This window comes from Camelus bactrianus, chromosome X (assembly GCF_048773025.1).
Source record: "Camelus bactrianus isolate YW-2024 breed Bactrian camel chromosome X, ASM4877302v1, whole genome shotgun sequence".
Taxonomy (NCBI): Eukaryota; Metazoa; Chordata; class Mammalia; order Artiodactyla; family Camelidae; genus Camelus; species Camelus bactrianus.
The window spans coordinates 18506803-18522939 of record NC_133575.1 but is presented as its reverse complement, the minus strand read 5'-3'; the positions used below and the strand labels follow the sequence as shown (position 1 = coordinate 18522939).

General features: G+C 39.8%; 1 protein-coding gene across 3 annotated transcripts in view; it reads right to left on the bottom strand.

Moving 5' to 3' along the window:
* The window catches only part of PDK3 (pyruvate dehydrogenase kinase 3), a 69294-nt gene that overhangs the window by 30456 nt on the left and 22701 nt on the right, over window positions 1-16137 (bottom strand). For all 3 annotated transcript variants that reach the window (XM_074359601.1, XM_010968486.3, XM_010968485.3), the window contains exons 3-5: window positions 14766-14837; window positions 10818-11002; window positions 9004-9093 (exon numbers count right to left, since the gene is read on the bottom strand). In XM_074359601.1, the coding sequence (XP_074215702.1) occupies window positions 9004-9093; window positions 10818-11002; window positions 14766-14837 (347 nt within the window). The remainder of the gene's footprint in view (window positions 1-9003; window positions 9094-10817; window positions 11003-14765; window positions 14838-16137) is intronic.

Genomic DNA, 16137 nt, shown 5'->3' with positions numbered 1-16137 from the left:
AAAATAAGCCATATAGAATTTAAATATATTACAATTTGACAATGTCAACCTGAAATGATACAAAGATAAGATTAGGATATGTTCAGACTATAAGCTGTGGTTCCTACTGCTACCAAATTGAAATTTTATATAATATTTGACCTCAGAGTAAATATTCTTATTTTATTAAACTTTTAGAATTAAACCACTATAAAGAACCACTGTTAGAGACATCAGATTATGTCAGATGAAATAATGAGGGATAGGCAATGGAAATGTTAGCAAGAGGAGAAAAAAATTTTAAAGGAGTTGATCAGTGTGAAAATAGACATTAAAGTAGGACTGAATTTAAACCCTAACAAAGACAATCAAAACTCAGATTTATATGAAATTCACAAGTTTTTTCCTAGGGTATAATAAAACTCACCAAATATCTCTTAAGTACTTTTATAAGAAGAAAAGAAATCAAGACTCACTCTCTGCTGTGGCTACACCACCAAACAATGCTACATCTCCACCTAGTGACACGACAGCACAAAGCCGGTCAACTTCCAACACTCAAACCAACAAACACTGACATCTAAAGACGATGCTTCATTATCCATATACAACGCCAACGCACCTCCACAAAACAACTTCTACAAATATGCAACACCTTTAAAGATGTTTAAACTGCTCTTCCATTCACTATAAAACAGGAAAAGAACCCAACCCCCTGAAATGGGCTAGTTCCTCATGGCATCAGCTTGCCCAATAGTATGAGATTATGACAGCATTATTAAGAAAAAGTATGACACAAATGTAACATGTGGAAGATTAGGTAGAGTCCAGATAGACACAGCCAACTTGAAACTAAAAGCCCCAGCATAGTTCCTAAACCACATGTGACTAAGAATTTTTTAGGCATTACTACAAATTATAGTGATTCAATGCTGTCATTAAGAACTTCATTATGGGGGGAGGGTATAGCTCAGTGGTAGATCGTATACATAGAATGCACGAGGTCCTGGGTTTAATGCCCACTGCCTCCACTAAAAAAAAGAAAAAGAAATTGCATTATGATCCTTGAAAAACTCAAGACAAGACAATGAGACTTAAGCCAGCCAAAAGTATTTTGGGGGCAGTAATGGTTAAATCTATATTCATATGCATTTTAATAAGTTCCCATGGCACATAATAACGCCTTGGACACAATACACATCTAGTAAGCATCTGTTAAATGGAACAATCCTGCCCTGGAGAAAATTCTCCAGGTTCAATCAACTATACCAATAAGAGATGTTCTCTTCGGTCAGACTGGGAACTAGTGGCCTAGAGTGGTTCCCAAAACTGTGTGTGTGTAGAATTCATTGCCAAGTTAAAAAAAAAAAAGAGAGAGAGAGAAAGTAGATTGGGTAACCACTGGCCTAGAAAGTCAAGTCTGGGACACACTAATTCTGTCACTGTTGCTCCCAGGACATGAATGATCATGGGGTCCTGGAGTGTATGAGAGCACATACCTATTCAAATAGGACAGTTCTATTTAAGTAAAGGAACATAAAAATGAAAAAGCTTTTCAAAATCATCAACATGACAACCAAACTTCAACACTGGCTTAAAAATTCATCTCTTTTATATCTAGAGTAAAATGTAAGTCCTACTAATAATAAGCTTTCTAAATAAGACTCTTCTAGTTTTTAAACAGAAACCAAAATTTTAAAACACGATAATTTATCAAATTACTTTTATCTGCAATATATTGGTGCCACTATTTACCACTAATCTTTAAAAGGAAATATTAGGAAATGATTGTTACTGCCACTGAACACAAGTGATTTTAACCTGTTTTCAAGGGAAATAAGGTATTGATGATAAAGTAACTAATAAAACTGTGGGTGTAGCGTATCTTTACTCCCCCAGGTTAGAATATCCAAATGGTAAACACACAAGACTAAAACTAAAAAAGGCCAAGCCATAAAGAGTAGAGTGAAGGTTCACATAGCAACCAGCCCCAGAGATCCACCATAGCCAGGAATCAGTTTTAAGGAAAAGCACACAGGAAAATTTAATAGCATATGGATGTTATTTTTATGAGCTGTTTTTCTTAGAGGATCTTCCTATTCAAAATTCACCACAGGCCTCTGCTATCAAATATTAGCCTCTATCACAAATACAGGCCGTTATTTGCTTATATGTATGTTATAAGAGGCTGGACAAGGATGAGTTTGACTGAGTGCTGAAAAAACAAACATGAAGATGCCACAGTCCCTAACTTGGGTCTAACAGGATACAGAAAACCATCAAGCTCAAGTTTAAGAAGCACTGCCCCAGCATGGTAAATGTAAACGACCGCAAAGCGTTAGGAAGTCACAGATAAGCTGCTTCTTGAAAACGCTTTTAAATTACAATGCAATTCTAATAAGGTCAGTATCTCATCATCCTTCTACCCAAAACGCATTCTGAGTGGGAAGCCCAGGGGCTTTCTTACCACTAGACCCTCTCCTACCCGCCCCAAAGCACAGCCAACTGGAAAAGTGAGGCAGAACATCTACTGCAACGGCAACCAACCTACAGGCTGACCGGAATCCTAAAACCTGTGGTCGTGGGCAAAAAAGCCAATTAAATTCATCTTTTGAGAATTCAGGATCGAGACACTCAGGCAGGGCAGAAGGCAAAAGGATACATTGAAAATTATCACGATCTAGAAGGCCTGGAGTGCCCGTCATTGTCCTAAACAAGCTGCCTCAAAAGTCTGCCAGTCTACAGACAAGAGGGAGGCTTGACGAACCCACTTAAAGACACACACAGAAAAAACTCCTTGCTTCTGTTTCCCAGTTCCAATTTCTATAGCCCGACTCTAAAGTGCTTCCTGCCCTTGGATTACCCTGGGATCTACCAGGTTCTTTTAATAAATCTGTCTTTCAAGCCAGTGAGAACAGGTCTCTGTTACTTGTGACCTGAAGAGCCCAAAGTGAGAGCACAAGACATTATTTCTGAACCAGAATAATGACACGCTCTCAGGATACCGCCCGTATGCTATCACACTAAACAATAATAGCATTTAGGAACAACAGAGGTAAGCTAACATCGCTGTGAGAGCTGACTTCTGTACCAAGTATTTAAGTTTGTACCTTCAAAATGATCTTACCACAGGATTTTCCATTTGATTTCCTGGTTTCTTACAAAGAAAGGAGGGAAAGGGGTCACGCCAGAAGGCACTTCTCAGAGGATAATAAGAGCTGCTCTACAACACTAATTCTAGCACTCACTACCACGAGGCTGTAATTTGCAGATGTGTAAAGGTAGATATTAATGTGCTAAATAAGCAGCCAGGAGGCATGCTTCAGTGTTCCACACATTCAATTAACATGATGCAGGATGCACCCCACTTTTACACATTTATACAACTGTCTAGTCAAAAATAAAAATATTGTCCCTACCCTTCTACATAAAAGTTCCCTGGAGTCTGTCTCAAGAGATCTAAGTATGGAATCACTGTTAGTTCATTGAGGCTTTCCAAGGCTGGAAAACACACATGTGTGCATGCACCGGCAGGCACGGGCTGGACATCTGACTATGCTTAAGCCATGCAGGATTTGCACAGCTGAGAAAACCAACAGCAGAGCTGTCATTACGACTCAGAACCCCTCCTCCCTCTACATCAAGCTTCCTCAAACAAAAGGAAGGGGAAAAATACTAGAGACAGAGGCGCCAAGTGAGAAGATTAACTGAGAAATCTCAGAAGGTACAAGGAGAAGGTGAAAAACCAGTGGAAAATAACCAACTACTTTAAAAGGAAGGGAGCAGTAAGACGTCACTAAGAGTTGAAGGAAGCTGACATGCGTCTCTTCCTTTCCTTGACAGCACTCGGGAGTATCCGGAAGAAGAGCTGGTGATGCCTGGGCCCTTTGGGACTCTCTGTTGCCCCTGGGGCATTTGGGGATGGAGACTCTAGCATTTGATAGAAGACATGGAAGAATTTCCAAGCCTTCTGATTGCTGGTGTTCTCTGCCTCGTTTGTTCTTTCTCAGTCTTATTTTGAGCCCCAAAGAGCTTCTGCTTGGGTATCCAGACACTCCAAGAATTGAGAGTGGGTCCACAGGGAATGAAACAGAAAGTTGACTATTAAAATTTGCTTTAGTCCACAGGGAGGAAAGAGCCCTTTGGGTTTCCTGTTAGGCTGCTGAGCTAATTTTGCCGTGGTAGGAAAGGTAACCGATTTAAGACCAATACCCCAGTGAGGAATAAAGGTTATCTACACCTGGCCGGGAAAACCACTGAATATAGAGATGAGGAGTACAGCAGATCAGCCAGGAAGGGGTGCATGATGGGCATTAGTGTTGGAGATGGGGAAATAGACAAATCACTATGGATTTCATACAAAGAGACTCACGTTACTCACAGTCACATACCAACCTGTAAAGTTGGTATGAATTCAAATGTGTAAAACAATGTTATGTCACTGGGTTATGAAAACAAGTGATTTTTATTCTCGTCTCTCTTTTCCCACATTTTCTAAATTTTCTTCAATGAGCACTTTTGATTACTTTGATAATATGGCATGAGTACTTTTAACTGACCAAACCGGAAATAGGAATTGGATGATTGACAAAAAAGTTGGATAATGGGAAACCATAAAATATGACTACACTTGTAACATTAACTTAAAATACACTTTTAAATATACAATTTATTCCCCTAGCAATCTTCAAATAAGGCCAAAGCCTCTTCTTTGGATTGGCCTGGGGTTCTAGGTCGTATTTCCTAGATAAACAATACCATATACATCTGTGAATTCCAATTCCTATTTCTTTAAGGTAATAAATTTAAAAACACTTGTCAAGCCATCTGAGTGCAGATTCCTTTTAAGAGGTTTACTCAGTGCTGTCCTGTCACTTAATAGTTGTCTTGTTCACAGTCATTTCATTACATTTTTAAGAGACTTCTATCAAGTCTTTCCAAAGCATTCAAACTTGATTTTTATGGAAGTAAGTCTCCTTTTTGTACTCCTATTTCTTCAGTTTATATAACATATATGTATAAATTATGTATATTTATACATATACCTGTGGGATAACTTATACCAACAGTTTGAGGACAAATGAGTGACCCTTAGTAAGTGGAAGAAGCACCAGAGCATTCAAGAAAGTATGTGCAAGCCAAGTGTCCTCAGTGTGCTGTGGGCAGGATCCATGATTTGTGAAGGGAATGAAGGTGGCAGAAAAGTCGATGGTGTGGAAGTTGCTTTATGTGTTGATGAACTTCCAGAATCTAAAACCGCCCTCCACAATTGTTTTACTTAAGGGAAGAGGCTGTTGAGAAGTGAAAAAGATGGTCTGAAAGAAACAGTGGAGAACGAGGAGCATGGTGGTCCTTCCTCCTTGCCCCATGAGTGTGGGGGTAGGAGTGTGCGCACCGTGTGTGTGTTGGGGGAAGTGACATTCCGAGTGGCAGAGGGGCACAGTGAGTGATTTTCACTGGGTATGGCTTCGCCAGGGATCCAGGCTGTGCCAGACAAGCTGTAGAAATGATGAAATGAGAGGATGGAGTCAACTTGGTTCACAGTAAATAGCGGTCTCACAGGGGCAGGAGAGAGCCTGAAGATACAGCTGCGAGTGAGCACAGGAAGAGGGAGTGGACAGGGGGATCTGGCTCAGTGTCAAAACCGTGACTACAAAGACCAAAGAGAGCAGGAGGCCATGAGGTTGGCATAAACTGCAGGCATAAACTTGTAGTTTCTTTCTTTCTAATGTTGATCCAACTGCTTTGCACATTATCTTCAGCTAGTGTCTGGTTCAGAACTTCTGTCCCTGAGAGGAGTGATGCAAGCGTGGATGGGAGTAATTTCAGCCCTTTAGGAATTTACACCCCAGGTAGAGAGACCCACAGAAGTAGGAATAACACCAAGACCAGGCAGGATGTAGTAAGGTTAGTAAGAGCAGTCCTGACAGTCAGTGCTGCAAACGACGAATTCTGCTCACCTGCAGAGTTGGGCTGCGGCCGGTTCCCCTCATCATCTGACTCGCTATCGTGCTGCTTCACCCCTCTGCTCTCCAGGAGCACTGACAACTGCCTGCCAATCCCCATTACTTATCTGGTGGTACTGACTCAGGGTTAAAATCTCTCTAAAACTTAGGGAAAGACATTTTTGGTGAAGAAACAGTGAGATGATAAAAAGGACTATGTTTTTACAACTTTATTCTGCAGAATGGCGGGCGGAGACGGAAGCACACAGCACAGTGTAAGAATTCTTGTGCACACCTCCCCAGCCTCAACAGTTCTCAACACGCCCAATCTTTTTCACTGCCCTCCCTCTGGATAACTCTGAAGCAAAACCCACATGCCATTTCATATCACGTGTAGTATTTCAAAATACCTCACTTGAAGCTAAGATGCCTTTAAAAGAACATAACCACAATATCAATATTACACCTAAAAAAATGAACAATATTTCTTGAATGTCAAATATTCAAGTGTCTCAAAAATGTCCTAAATGATGTTTTAAAAAATATTTTATTTATTACTGTACTATTTAATTATTTTATCTTTGAGGAGGAGGTAATTAGGTTTATTTTTAGAGAAGGTACTGGGGATTGAACCCAGAACCGCATGCATGCTAAGCATGCACTCTACCACTTGAGCTGTACCCTCCCGATAAACGATATTTTTAAATATTTTATAATTGATGCCAGAAACAAAAGCAAAGGTACCAACATATTATGTAATCAATGGTATAAATGAGAAGCCAAATGACTCATGTGATGCCCAAGGACTACTGTTCATGGACTTGTCCACCTACAGCCCTTACTGGGTGCTGGCGCTGCTTCCAGAGCTCTACATATATTAACTCACTTAACATTATGATATAGGTGAATTTCCAAGAGCACCATTTTACTGACGAGGAAACTGAGGCCCAAAGAGTTTATGTAACATGTCCGAGATCACTGAGCTAACCTATATGTCCATCAGCTGATGAATAAATAAACAAAAAGTGATCTATCCATGCAATGGAATATTATTCGGCCATCAAAAGAAATGAACTACTGATTTGTGCTACAACATGGATGACCCTTGAAAATATTATGCTAAGTGAAAGAAACCAATCACAAAAGACCATGTACTGTATGATTTCATTTATATGAAATCTCCAGACTAGGAATATCTATAAAGACAGAAAGCAGATTAGTGGTTGCTGTGGGCTGGGGAGAGGGGTAGTGGGGAGTGACTACTAATGAGTATGAGGTTTTCCTTTTGGGGTGATGAGAATGTACTAAAATTGGATCTTGGTAATGGTTGCAAAACTCTGTGAATATACTAGAAACCATGGAATTGTACACTTTAAATGGGTGAACTGCACGGTATGTGACTTGTATCTTAATAAAGCTTTTTAAAAAAGTAAATTATCAAAAGGTAGAATACTTATCAAGCCAAGGAATATTTATTGACCATCTACACAAGCATATACTAAGTTCTATGCAAGTCACAAAACAAGTGTAAGACACAAACCCTGACATCAAATTGCTTGCAGTTGAAGAGAAAAGGCACACATGCAATATATTGCAATGCACTTTTGCTTTGTGAATTTGTGCCTTTTTTTCTAAGGGCAGTCAACTATCTGAACCAGGTTTTTGGAATCATAAAAGCCATCGGGCGAGGGCCAAATGAACATATGAGCTATGATAAGACCGATCCTGCTTCCCTTCCCCACTGGGGGCCTGCAGAGGTCATGATCAACCACAGGGTTATCTTATGAGAGAGAAACCACCAGGGTTCTTAGGGAGCTGGGGCTGAGCCTATTCACTTATAACTGAAATAACTTGAGTCAATGTTTTCTACCTAAGCAGAGGCCGGGGAATCCTGACAATCCTCGGCTGAGCTAAGACCACAGGGGGATGCCCAGGTTAACCAAATAGCACACATTTTCCTTAGCCTGAGTGGCTGAAGATCTGGTCTGTTTCCCCACTGGGGAGGCTGCACACGCTGGGCCCCTGCCCTTGGCCCCCTAAACTCCAACAGCAAAGATCACTCTGCTTGAGGAAGGCTTGAGAGCTTTACCAAGGAAACAAGGCCCTCTTTTGCCTCCTATTCACTTAGCTACACAGTTCAGAAAAGGTAAGAGCCACAAAGATCCTTGAAGAAGATCGGGAGACCTGTGGTCCTGAAAACTGGTAAGGTGTGTGTTTCAAGGACGGAGAGGAGGGCCATGGTAGGAGATACTGTCTAGGCAAGGGGACAGCTTGGGGTCCTGAAGCTGCAGAGAGTCACCATAATACTGCAGAAAACTGAAGCAGTCCAGGAACCTGGTGGATCACTTACAACCAGGAAGGCTTTCTGGAGCTAGCATTTCTCTTAAACGAACAATGAGGAAACTTCTGTTCAAACTCCAAGTGCCTGGGTACTAGGGACATATGGCTCCAGGGCTCTGTTCTACCCTGAGGCTACTGGAACAGTGTCCAGATCCATGTCCAGTGAACCCAGGAAGCCCAATTGCTACAGAGATTCTAAAACCTGGAGTGCATGTCAGAAAGATGTATACATCGTACAAACATGCGAATTCAGCTGAATTTTACACTGATGGATTTTGGGGGGGTAAATTACATTTAATTAATTAAATTTATATGTTTATTTATTTTTTAATCGAGGTACTTAGAGACTGAGTCCAGGACCTCATGCACTAAGCAGCTGCTCTACCACTGAGCTGTATCCTTCCCCTATTCAGCTGAATTTTATAACAAAGGGTTGCATTCTCTGAAATTTTCAGACAGTGGTGGCCATTGAAACTTAGAATCTTACTTAGGCTAACAAATGTTTACTGCTCAGAGAGAACTACAAGAAAAAACCCTAGTTAATGAAGTAGACACTCCCTTTTTGTACATTACTAATTATGCATCTTTTCCTGAACATATTTGGATCAAGTGACTTGGGCCCAGAGTGGCCTGACCAATCAGCAAACAGTTCCACGATATAACTTTAGAGCCAAGCTGCCTCAATGAAACCACAATCCCATTTGAACTACAATCGCTGACGTTTCATTGGCCTCCTTACCTTTCACAACATCAGCCACATTGCAGGTGGGATCAATACTTCCAATATGTTTAGGATGCGCAGGGTTAGTGTCACCACCAAACAGAAGCGCTAAAGGAACACAAGAGAAAAGGGAGAGGATTAAAAAACAGTAGGCTAGGATGGTCAAGGAGAGAAACATGGGGCTGGTAAGTTTTGGAAAGATTCTCTTCTTTGTGAAAACCATTTTAGCATCCCCAGTGTCTTAAAGCAATAGAACCAGCTGGTGGGTGACCAACTATCGGACAAGGAAGGAGGAAGCACGTGCCCATGAGACCTGCCAGGTGCAGGAAGCAGGTCCTAAAGCAGTGACACGGGCCAGGTAGCCAACACGCTCTCCTCGACCCAACGTGGCTTGGATGGAAAAAAAACTTCCTTTCATCCTTAAGCCAAGTTTACCCACTTTCTCAGCACGATTCCAGACATTTGTTCCAATATTCTCTAAATATTTAGAAAATGCAGTCTGCACAGTTAGGCTTGCCAAGGGTGTTCACTGCGAACACTGCAGATGCCTCCAACGTGGAGATGGTTTTTCACTGTACTACACATGAACAAAATTTGTGTGAGCATTTTAAAAAGTACATTCAACTTTTTTCATCATATGCAAGGTTTGTAAAATTTTACTTCTGAAAAAAAGCCAAAAGGAGCCCCCAAAGAAAAAAGTTTATATGTGTGCCTATTCAAATGTTTATATGTGTACCCATTTTTAAATTAAAAAAAATGGGAATAACTTAGATGCCACAAAAGAAGAATGCTTAAATAAAGTAGGGGAGATTTTAATTATGACAGAACAAACGTGGGCATTAGGACAAAATGTAAAGCGCCAAATGATTATGTGGAAGAAACACGAGAGGTGGGTAAGCTTAATCAATGATCTAAAAACATGCACACCTTTATGTAGACACACAAATTTAGGTCAAAAAGAAATTGTAGTTATCTAAGTAGTTTAGTTAAATAGTATTTGGGCTCTTTTTTTATTCCTATAACTGTAAATTGCCATACATTTATATTTTTAAAAGACACACATTTAGAACACACCCACATTTAATAGCTGCATAACATTTGTTTATCCAAATAAACCAAATTAGTAAAATAAAGATGCTCTGTCCATTTTCTGACTTGGCAAAGATGATGAATTAGACTCTAGACACTTGGATGCTTTTTCATAAAAATTATTAAATCAGACAAAGAGACACACTGAAGATGAGTCAAAAAGTTTTTGTGGAGAGAACCGTAGTTATTTTTTCTTATCTGCTTATCAGCCCAGAGAGTGGACTAAAAGTCTCAACACAGGATTAGGGTTTGACAAGCCTGATTAATCTGATTTCACTAATCACTGTGAAATAAAAGATCAGTTGCTCATATTGGCAACATAACAATTCAATATTCTTAGTATCAATGTTTTTAAAACCAAAAAGGAAAACATGTACCATTCCGGATAAAGACTAGAAAGGACTCTCAGAGACATTCAACGTATTCAGAGATGAACACCAGGCTGCCACTAATGCCATTCCCTCGTCCCCATCAGGAACATAATGGCAGAGGCTTAAAAGGCAGGCAGTGGTCCCGTCTCTAATATGAGCATCTAAAAAGCCTTTCAAGGGTTTCTTTCAACGAAGAATTCTAATGATTAGCTGATTAATAGATAGAGCTCACCTGGGAAAAACAGAACTAGAAATGAAATTTCTACAGACAAAAATTCATGTCAGTAAATTAAAAGTGAAGTAACAGGAAAACATTTGGGAGAAATCACTCTGGTTATCTTTTCAAAACTGGACCAGGAAAACCCAACTTACTATGCTGGTTAATAAGCATGCGGAAAGAGATGCGGTTGGTATAAAACCGATCCAGAAAATACTGGATGTTACTGCTAATGAACGGATCAAACCCAAACTTCTCCTTGTATTCAATCACTCCTTGTGCCATTGTAGGAACCACATCATTGTGTCTATTTCTGACTTTAATCAGAACTTGTAGAAAGCTGTGTGGAAAGGAAACAAAAAAATGGTCAGTCTCTATCTCATGGGCTAATGCATAAACTTCCCAGCTCTGTTTCAGGACTATTTACCTACTGGTATTTTTATAGGCAGAGACATCATTATCATTATAGGCTATAAGTAAGTACTTATGAGAAGCCACAGTATTACCCAAGTTTTTGCTTGAAACTTCCTATAGCAACTCTTCCTTCAGAGATACAAAAAGTGGAAGGTTCTAGTAAAGAAAAACATGCTCGAATACCTTTTAAGGAATCCATTGACCTTTTGGATAAGTGATTACATTTAATACAGACTCTATAAATGTTTACAGAATACATAATTGCAGAACATATTAATATTTTTTCTGACAACAGGAAGATAATCCCAAAAATCTTTAAGGATTTATTATGGAGTCTCAGAGAAATAGCTTCCATGAATAAATAAATAATGTCAAAACTTTTAAGAGTAAAATATTGAAATAAATTCCTCACAAAAGTAAAATACAGTGATGAAATGTATATAGAACAAAGGTGATTAAGACAAACCTATTCAAGTTTTCCAGTACATCACTGTAAAGGTACAGAGGGAAAAATATATTGAGAATGGTAACTAAGAACAGAAAGACAAGTTAATGCAACCAAATAAAAAGCCTGGAACCAGGCCCCAGGGTGACTAAGTATGTGTGTGTAAAAATTTAGCATATTGATAAAGTAACAATGTAAGTCAGTAGGGAAACAAATTGGTTGGGACAGCTGGCTAACAATTTAAGTCACACTCCAATTTTAAGCCTTATGCCTCAAAATGGGTCAAAAGATTTAAATGTACAAGGGTAAAATCATAGAAAAGAAAAAAGAAATTCAGGTGAGTAAATATATAACCTTGGAGTAAGGAAGGCTGCCCTACGCTTAATACCAAAGGCAGTTTGGGACTTGCAGATACACACTACTATATATAAATTAGGTAAACAACAAGGTCCTACTGTACAGCACAGGAAACTATATAGTCAATACCTCGTAAAAGCCTAAAATGAAAAAGAATATGAAAAGGGATATCTATATGTATGTATAACTGAATCAGAATGCCGTACAGCAAAATTAACACATTGTAAACCGAGCATACTTTGATAAAAAAAAAAAACCAAAGGCAGAAACCATGAAGAACCAAATGATAGGATTATGTAAGATTTTAGCAATTTTACAGGGACACACATTATAAACTAAAAAAATGAAGTGAAAACTGGGGAAAATATATTCGTAAGAGTTACTTTCATAGTAAAGGAAAAGACGACCACCCTAACAGAAAACTAGGCAAGAGGCTTGGTATCAGCGGAAAACTTTCCAGAGGAGATACAAACGCCCCCTTGAAAATAATAAAAGAAAAGCAAATTTAAACAACTCAACACTATCCTCCACTTATGAGACTGGCAAGGAACAACCAGTGTCAGCTAGAGCATGGGAGCGTAACTGATGCATTTCTAGGGGCAATTTAGCAGCATGTATCAAAGCCCAGAGAAACTCACTCCACTCCCAAGAACTGATTCCAGGAAAATATCTGGACAAGGCCAACAGCTGTATTTAAGGGCTGTTCTTCAGAGCACTGTTTATAGTAGCAAGAAAACTACAAACTATTCTAAAACCCAAAGGAGGTCAAATCACGACTTGTCTGCAGATGGACCATTATGAAACTACTAATAATGATCTATCATATATTCTCCACATATAAAAATATGTACGGCTAGCTGAAAGTATGGATGGAAGGAAAACGTTAACAGTGGTTGTCCCCTGGTAATGGAAATTTGGAGTGACTTGACTTATTGGAATAGCCTTATTTTTCTCAATGATTAAATATTTCTGTAACAAATACATATGTACAAAGACAGCAAAGATGAAGACATCAACTGGGTAATTAGAAGGTCATAATTTTTCACAAGAAATTTTCTAACAGACCATTTGCCCTTCACATAATGCTCTTCCCAACGTATTTGCAGATTAAATATCACTAAAGTGAAACAATTTATTATAGATGAGAAGTGCCTCAAGTTCTATGTGAAGGGAGGAGACTTGCCTCAGTGGCTCAATTCTCAGAATACTTCCCCGATCTTCTGGGGCTCTTTAAAACTTTATCATTACGATAAACTTCCTCGTCCTCTAAGCTGCTTTCACTTTACTTAAATGACTTTCCTGCATGTGACTCTAAAACCTCTCACTGAACAGAAAAGGCTGCTACTATGAGTAGAACCCCTCGCTCCTTCCTTCCCCACGAGCACCAGGCTTCTAAAACCCCAAGTAGCCTAACTAGCTTCCTGAGCCTGGGTGAGCTACTGAAACTCACTGAGCGAGAGCTATTATCAACACCATCGTGTACACCCTGGATCCAGCACTTGGCAGTTTTCGAAGCAGGCTCATGTCCATAAGTCGCATCTGACTGATAACCCGTTCCAGAAACCAAGACAGGACTCCGGGAAACACACCACAGAAATTTAATATCAGAGACTTCCACAAATCGATATCCCCTAATTTGAAGCTAGAGAGGCCAGTCTTAATTTTGAGGATGTCAGCCAAACAAACTGTCACTAGCTAATGGCTTTGGAGATTCGATTCATTAACTCTGATAACCTTAAATGACAGCAGGGGCTTCTAACAAGGAAAACACTATAGCTGGGACTCTAGTCCAGTGCCTCCCCTGCCGCATTTTGTAGCTCCATTAACAAAACACCTAGCAAAGTGTATAACAGACTAGCACTTATTCCCCTCTTTGTATTTTAATTTACAACTCAAGTTGTGACTCAAACCAGAGGTCTGGCAGCATGGCGCACTGTAAACGACAATGTGCTCAGGGAGAGGAGACATGATTTCCAGATCCAGCTCTGCTCTTAACTACTGTTACAATATCGGGGAAGTCACTTCACATCCTGGACCTCAGTTTCCTTATCTGTGAATTGAGAGAGCCAGGTTAAATGTCTTGAGCTCAGGTCGCTTACATAACGTGGTATTTCTTAGTTCTTTTTTTTTGGAACACTTTCAGGTAAGGTGTTTGGTGTCACAATTATGTGAGCCAGGCTTCTACTTAGGAAGAAATTCTTCTGCACAACAGGCCTGCCCAAAGCATTCGCTGATGTGTACATGAAAGAGGAGGAAAGTAATGTGAAGAGGCTACTTAATTTCTCTTGGGGAGAAGAAATCACACTCCGAGCTAGGGTCAGTGTTTTCCAGTTAAGTGAAAATGAAAAACCAGAAATATCTTCCATCAGCATGAGAATTTAGCCGTCTTCGTGCCTGACTGCAGCCAAGGAATTCAGAATAACTGTTATATTAATAGCACCCCCTTTGATTCTGTTCCAAAATAAAAGCGTTACAGTTTATCTGAGCTCAAATGTAATATCGCATTGAAAATTGAAAAACAACTTGTAAAGGACTAAGCAGATAAATTCCTGTATACGTAGAGGCCAGTGCATTCTTAAAACCACCACTAGGTGGAACAGTCACTGCGATATTGATAGTGAGTTCCCTTGCACCAGTTCACCAGGAAGAGGAGTATTAAGAATTAGATCACAAATCATAACCTGAAGTGTCATCGTTACCTTGGCACTATGTTAAATCCTTAACTCAAATTTTAAAAAAACTGCAATGTTGAGTTGTTACTCATTAAGGAACCTAATGCTTTCGTCTAAATTATACTTCCTGGTTCTGAATGGCGTGAGTTCCATTTACCAAGACATTTTTTAACCTAGCTGTTTTGACTTTCAGCTAAGTTTGGTATCATACTTACTTATCCAAGACCTGGGGATCCTCAGGGCTCTTATTTTCATATTCTAGAAGTTCAAGAAAACTCTGCATGTACCTGAAAAAAAGAGTTATTGTGTTAGTTGCCTACCCAACATTCCTCCCTCCTACTTTCTCTCTTCCTTAAGAGCACCTTTAGTCTCCACTCAGGTATCCATCCAATCCCTTCCACCCTCATGTTGCCCAAGTGCTTCAGGGGAAGCTGATACCATGCAAAACTCCTGGGAGGCCTGGTTTTTTTCCCTAGGTAATCCTATTTTTCTTGTCACTAGTTCCTAATAGCCCAACAGTCCTGCTCTAAGCCTGTCACTGCATCGTATTCCTCTGAACACAGGGATGTGGCTCAGGAATGGACAACACTGCCTCAATTCAGGCCAGTAAAGTAAGAGAGTAGACTTGCTGGTGGTCTTTGGGAGAGAAATCAACTTGCTCTGCTTTTATACAGTGGGGTGTGTGGATGTAAAGCCTGGAACTGCTGCAGCTATTTTGGCACCCAGGACATCCAGCCTGAAAATGAAGCCAAACCCATGGAAAGTGGGGCCTTGATAATCTCGTGAATCTCTGAATCAAACCAACAGCAAAAGCTTGTCCTAGTTACAATTTATTGCTTAAGCCAGGTTTTCTGCTGATTGCTAACAAACATATCCTAACTGATGCACCAAGTCTATAGTATGATTACCAAAAAGGGGGCATATAAATTTTTAAGAAGCACGTGTGTGGCCCTAAAGTGAATGCTAAGAATTTAGAACTAGAAATAAAGAAGGTTCCTTCTCAGAGTTTACTGAATTTCATCAACATGTAATGAAAGAGAAAGAATGCCTCTTAGGGCCTCAGAAACAGCTTCTGGATTAAGAATACCGACGTAGCTCATTCAGGGTCAGTGTAAGAAATAATGTGACCAACATAAAGGTCTGGAGAACAGAAGAAAAATGGGACTCAGAGGAGCACATGACAGGAGCAGCTACACCCAGACAGAACCTGCTGGGTCTTGTGGCGACTCAGAGATTCCAATTACTTAGAGGTGTGCGAGCTCTGCTTTGGGTCTTAACATGTCCTGAAAGAAGTACCCCTTATTCTTATTATTTCTAAAAATTAATTACTACTAATCTTACCATCCTGCTTTGGATAGAGGATGAGGGCACTCTAAAAATGACTGTTAAGCTTATAAATACATAAACAGGAATGACGTTATATTTATCAGCCTCCCCTGAACTTTGTGACAACACATGATACTAAAGTATGTTCATCTCTGGGTATATTTTTTAAAGTTTCTGAGCATATAAAGCTGTGGATTAGACATTGTGAGGATCATTAGGTCAAACCACCCTGAGAGGTCACAGTCAGCCATGCACAGTGAT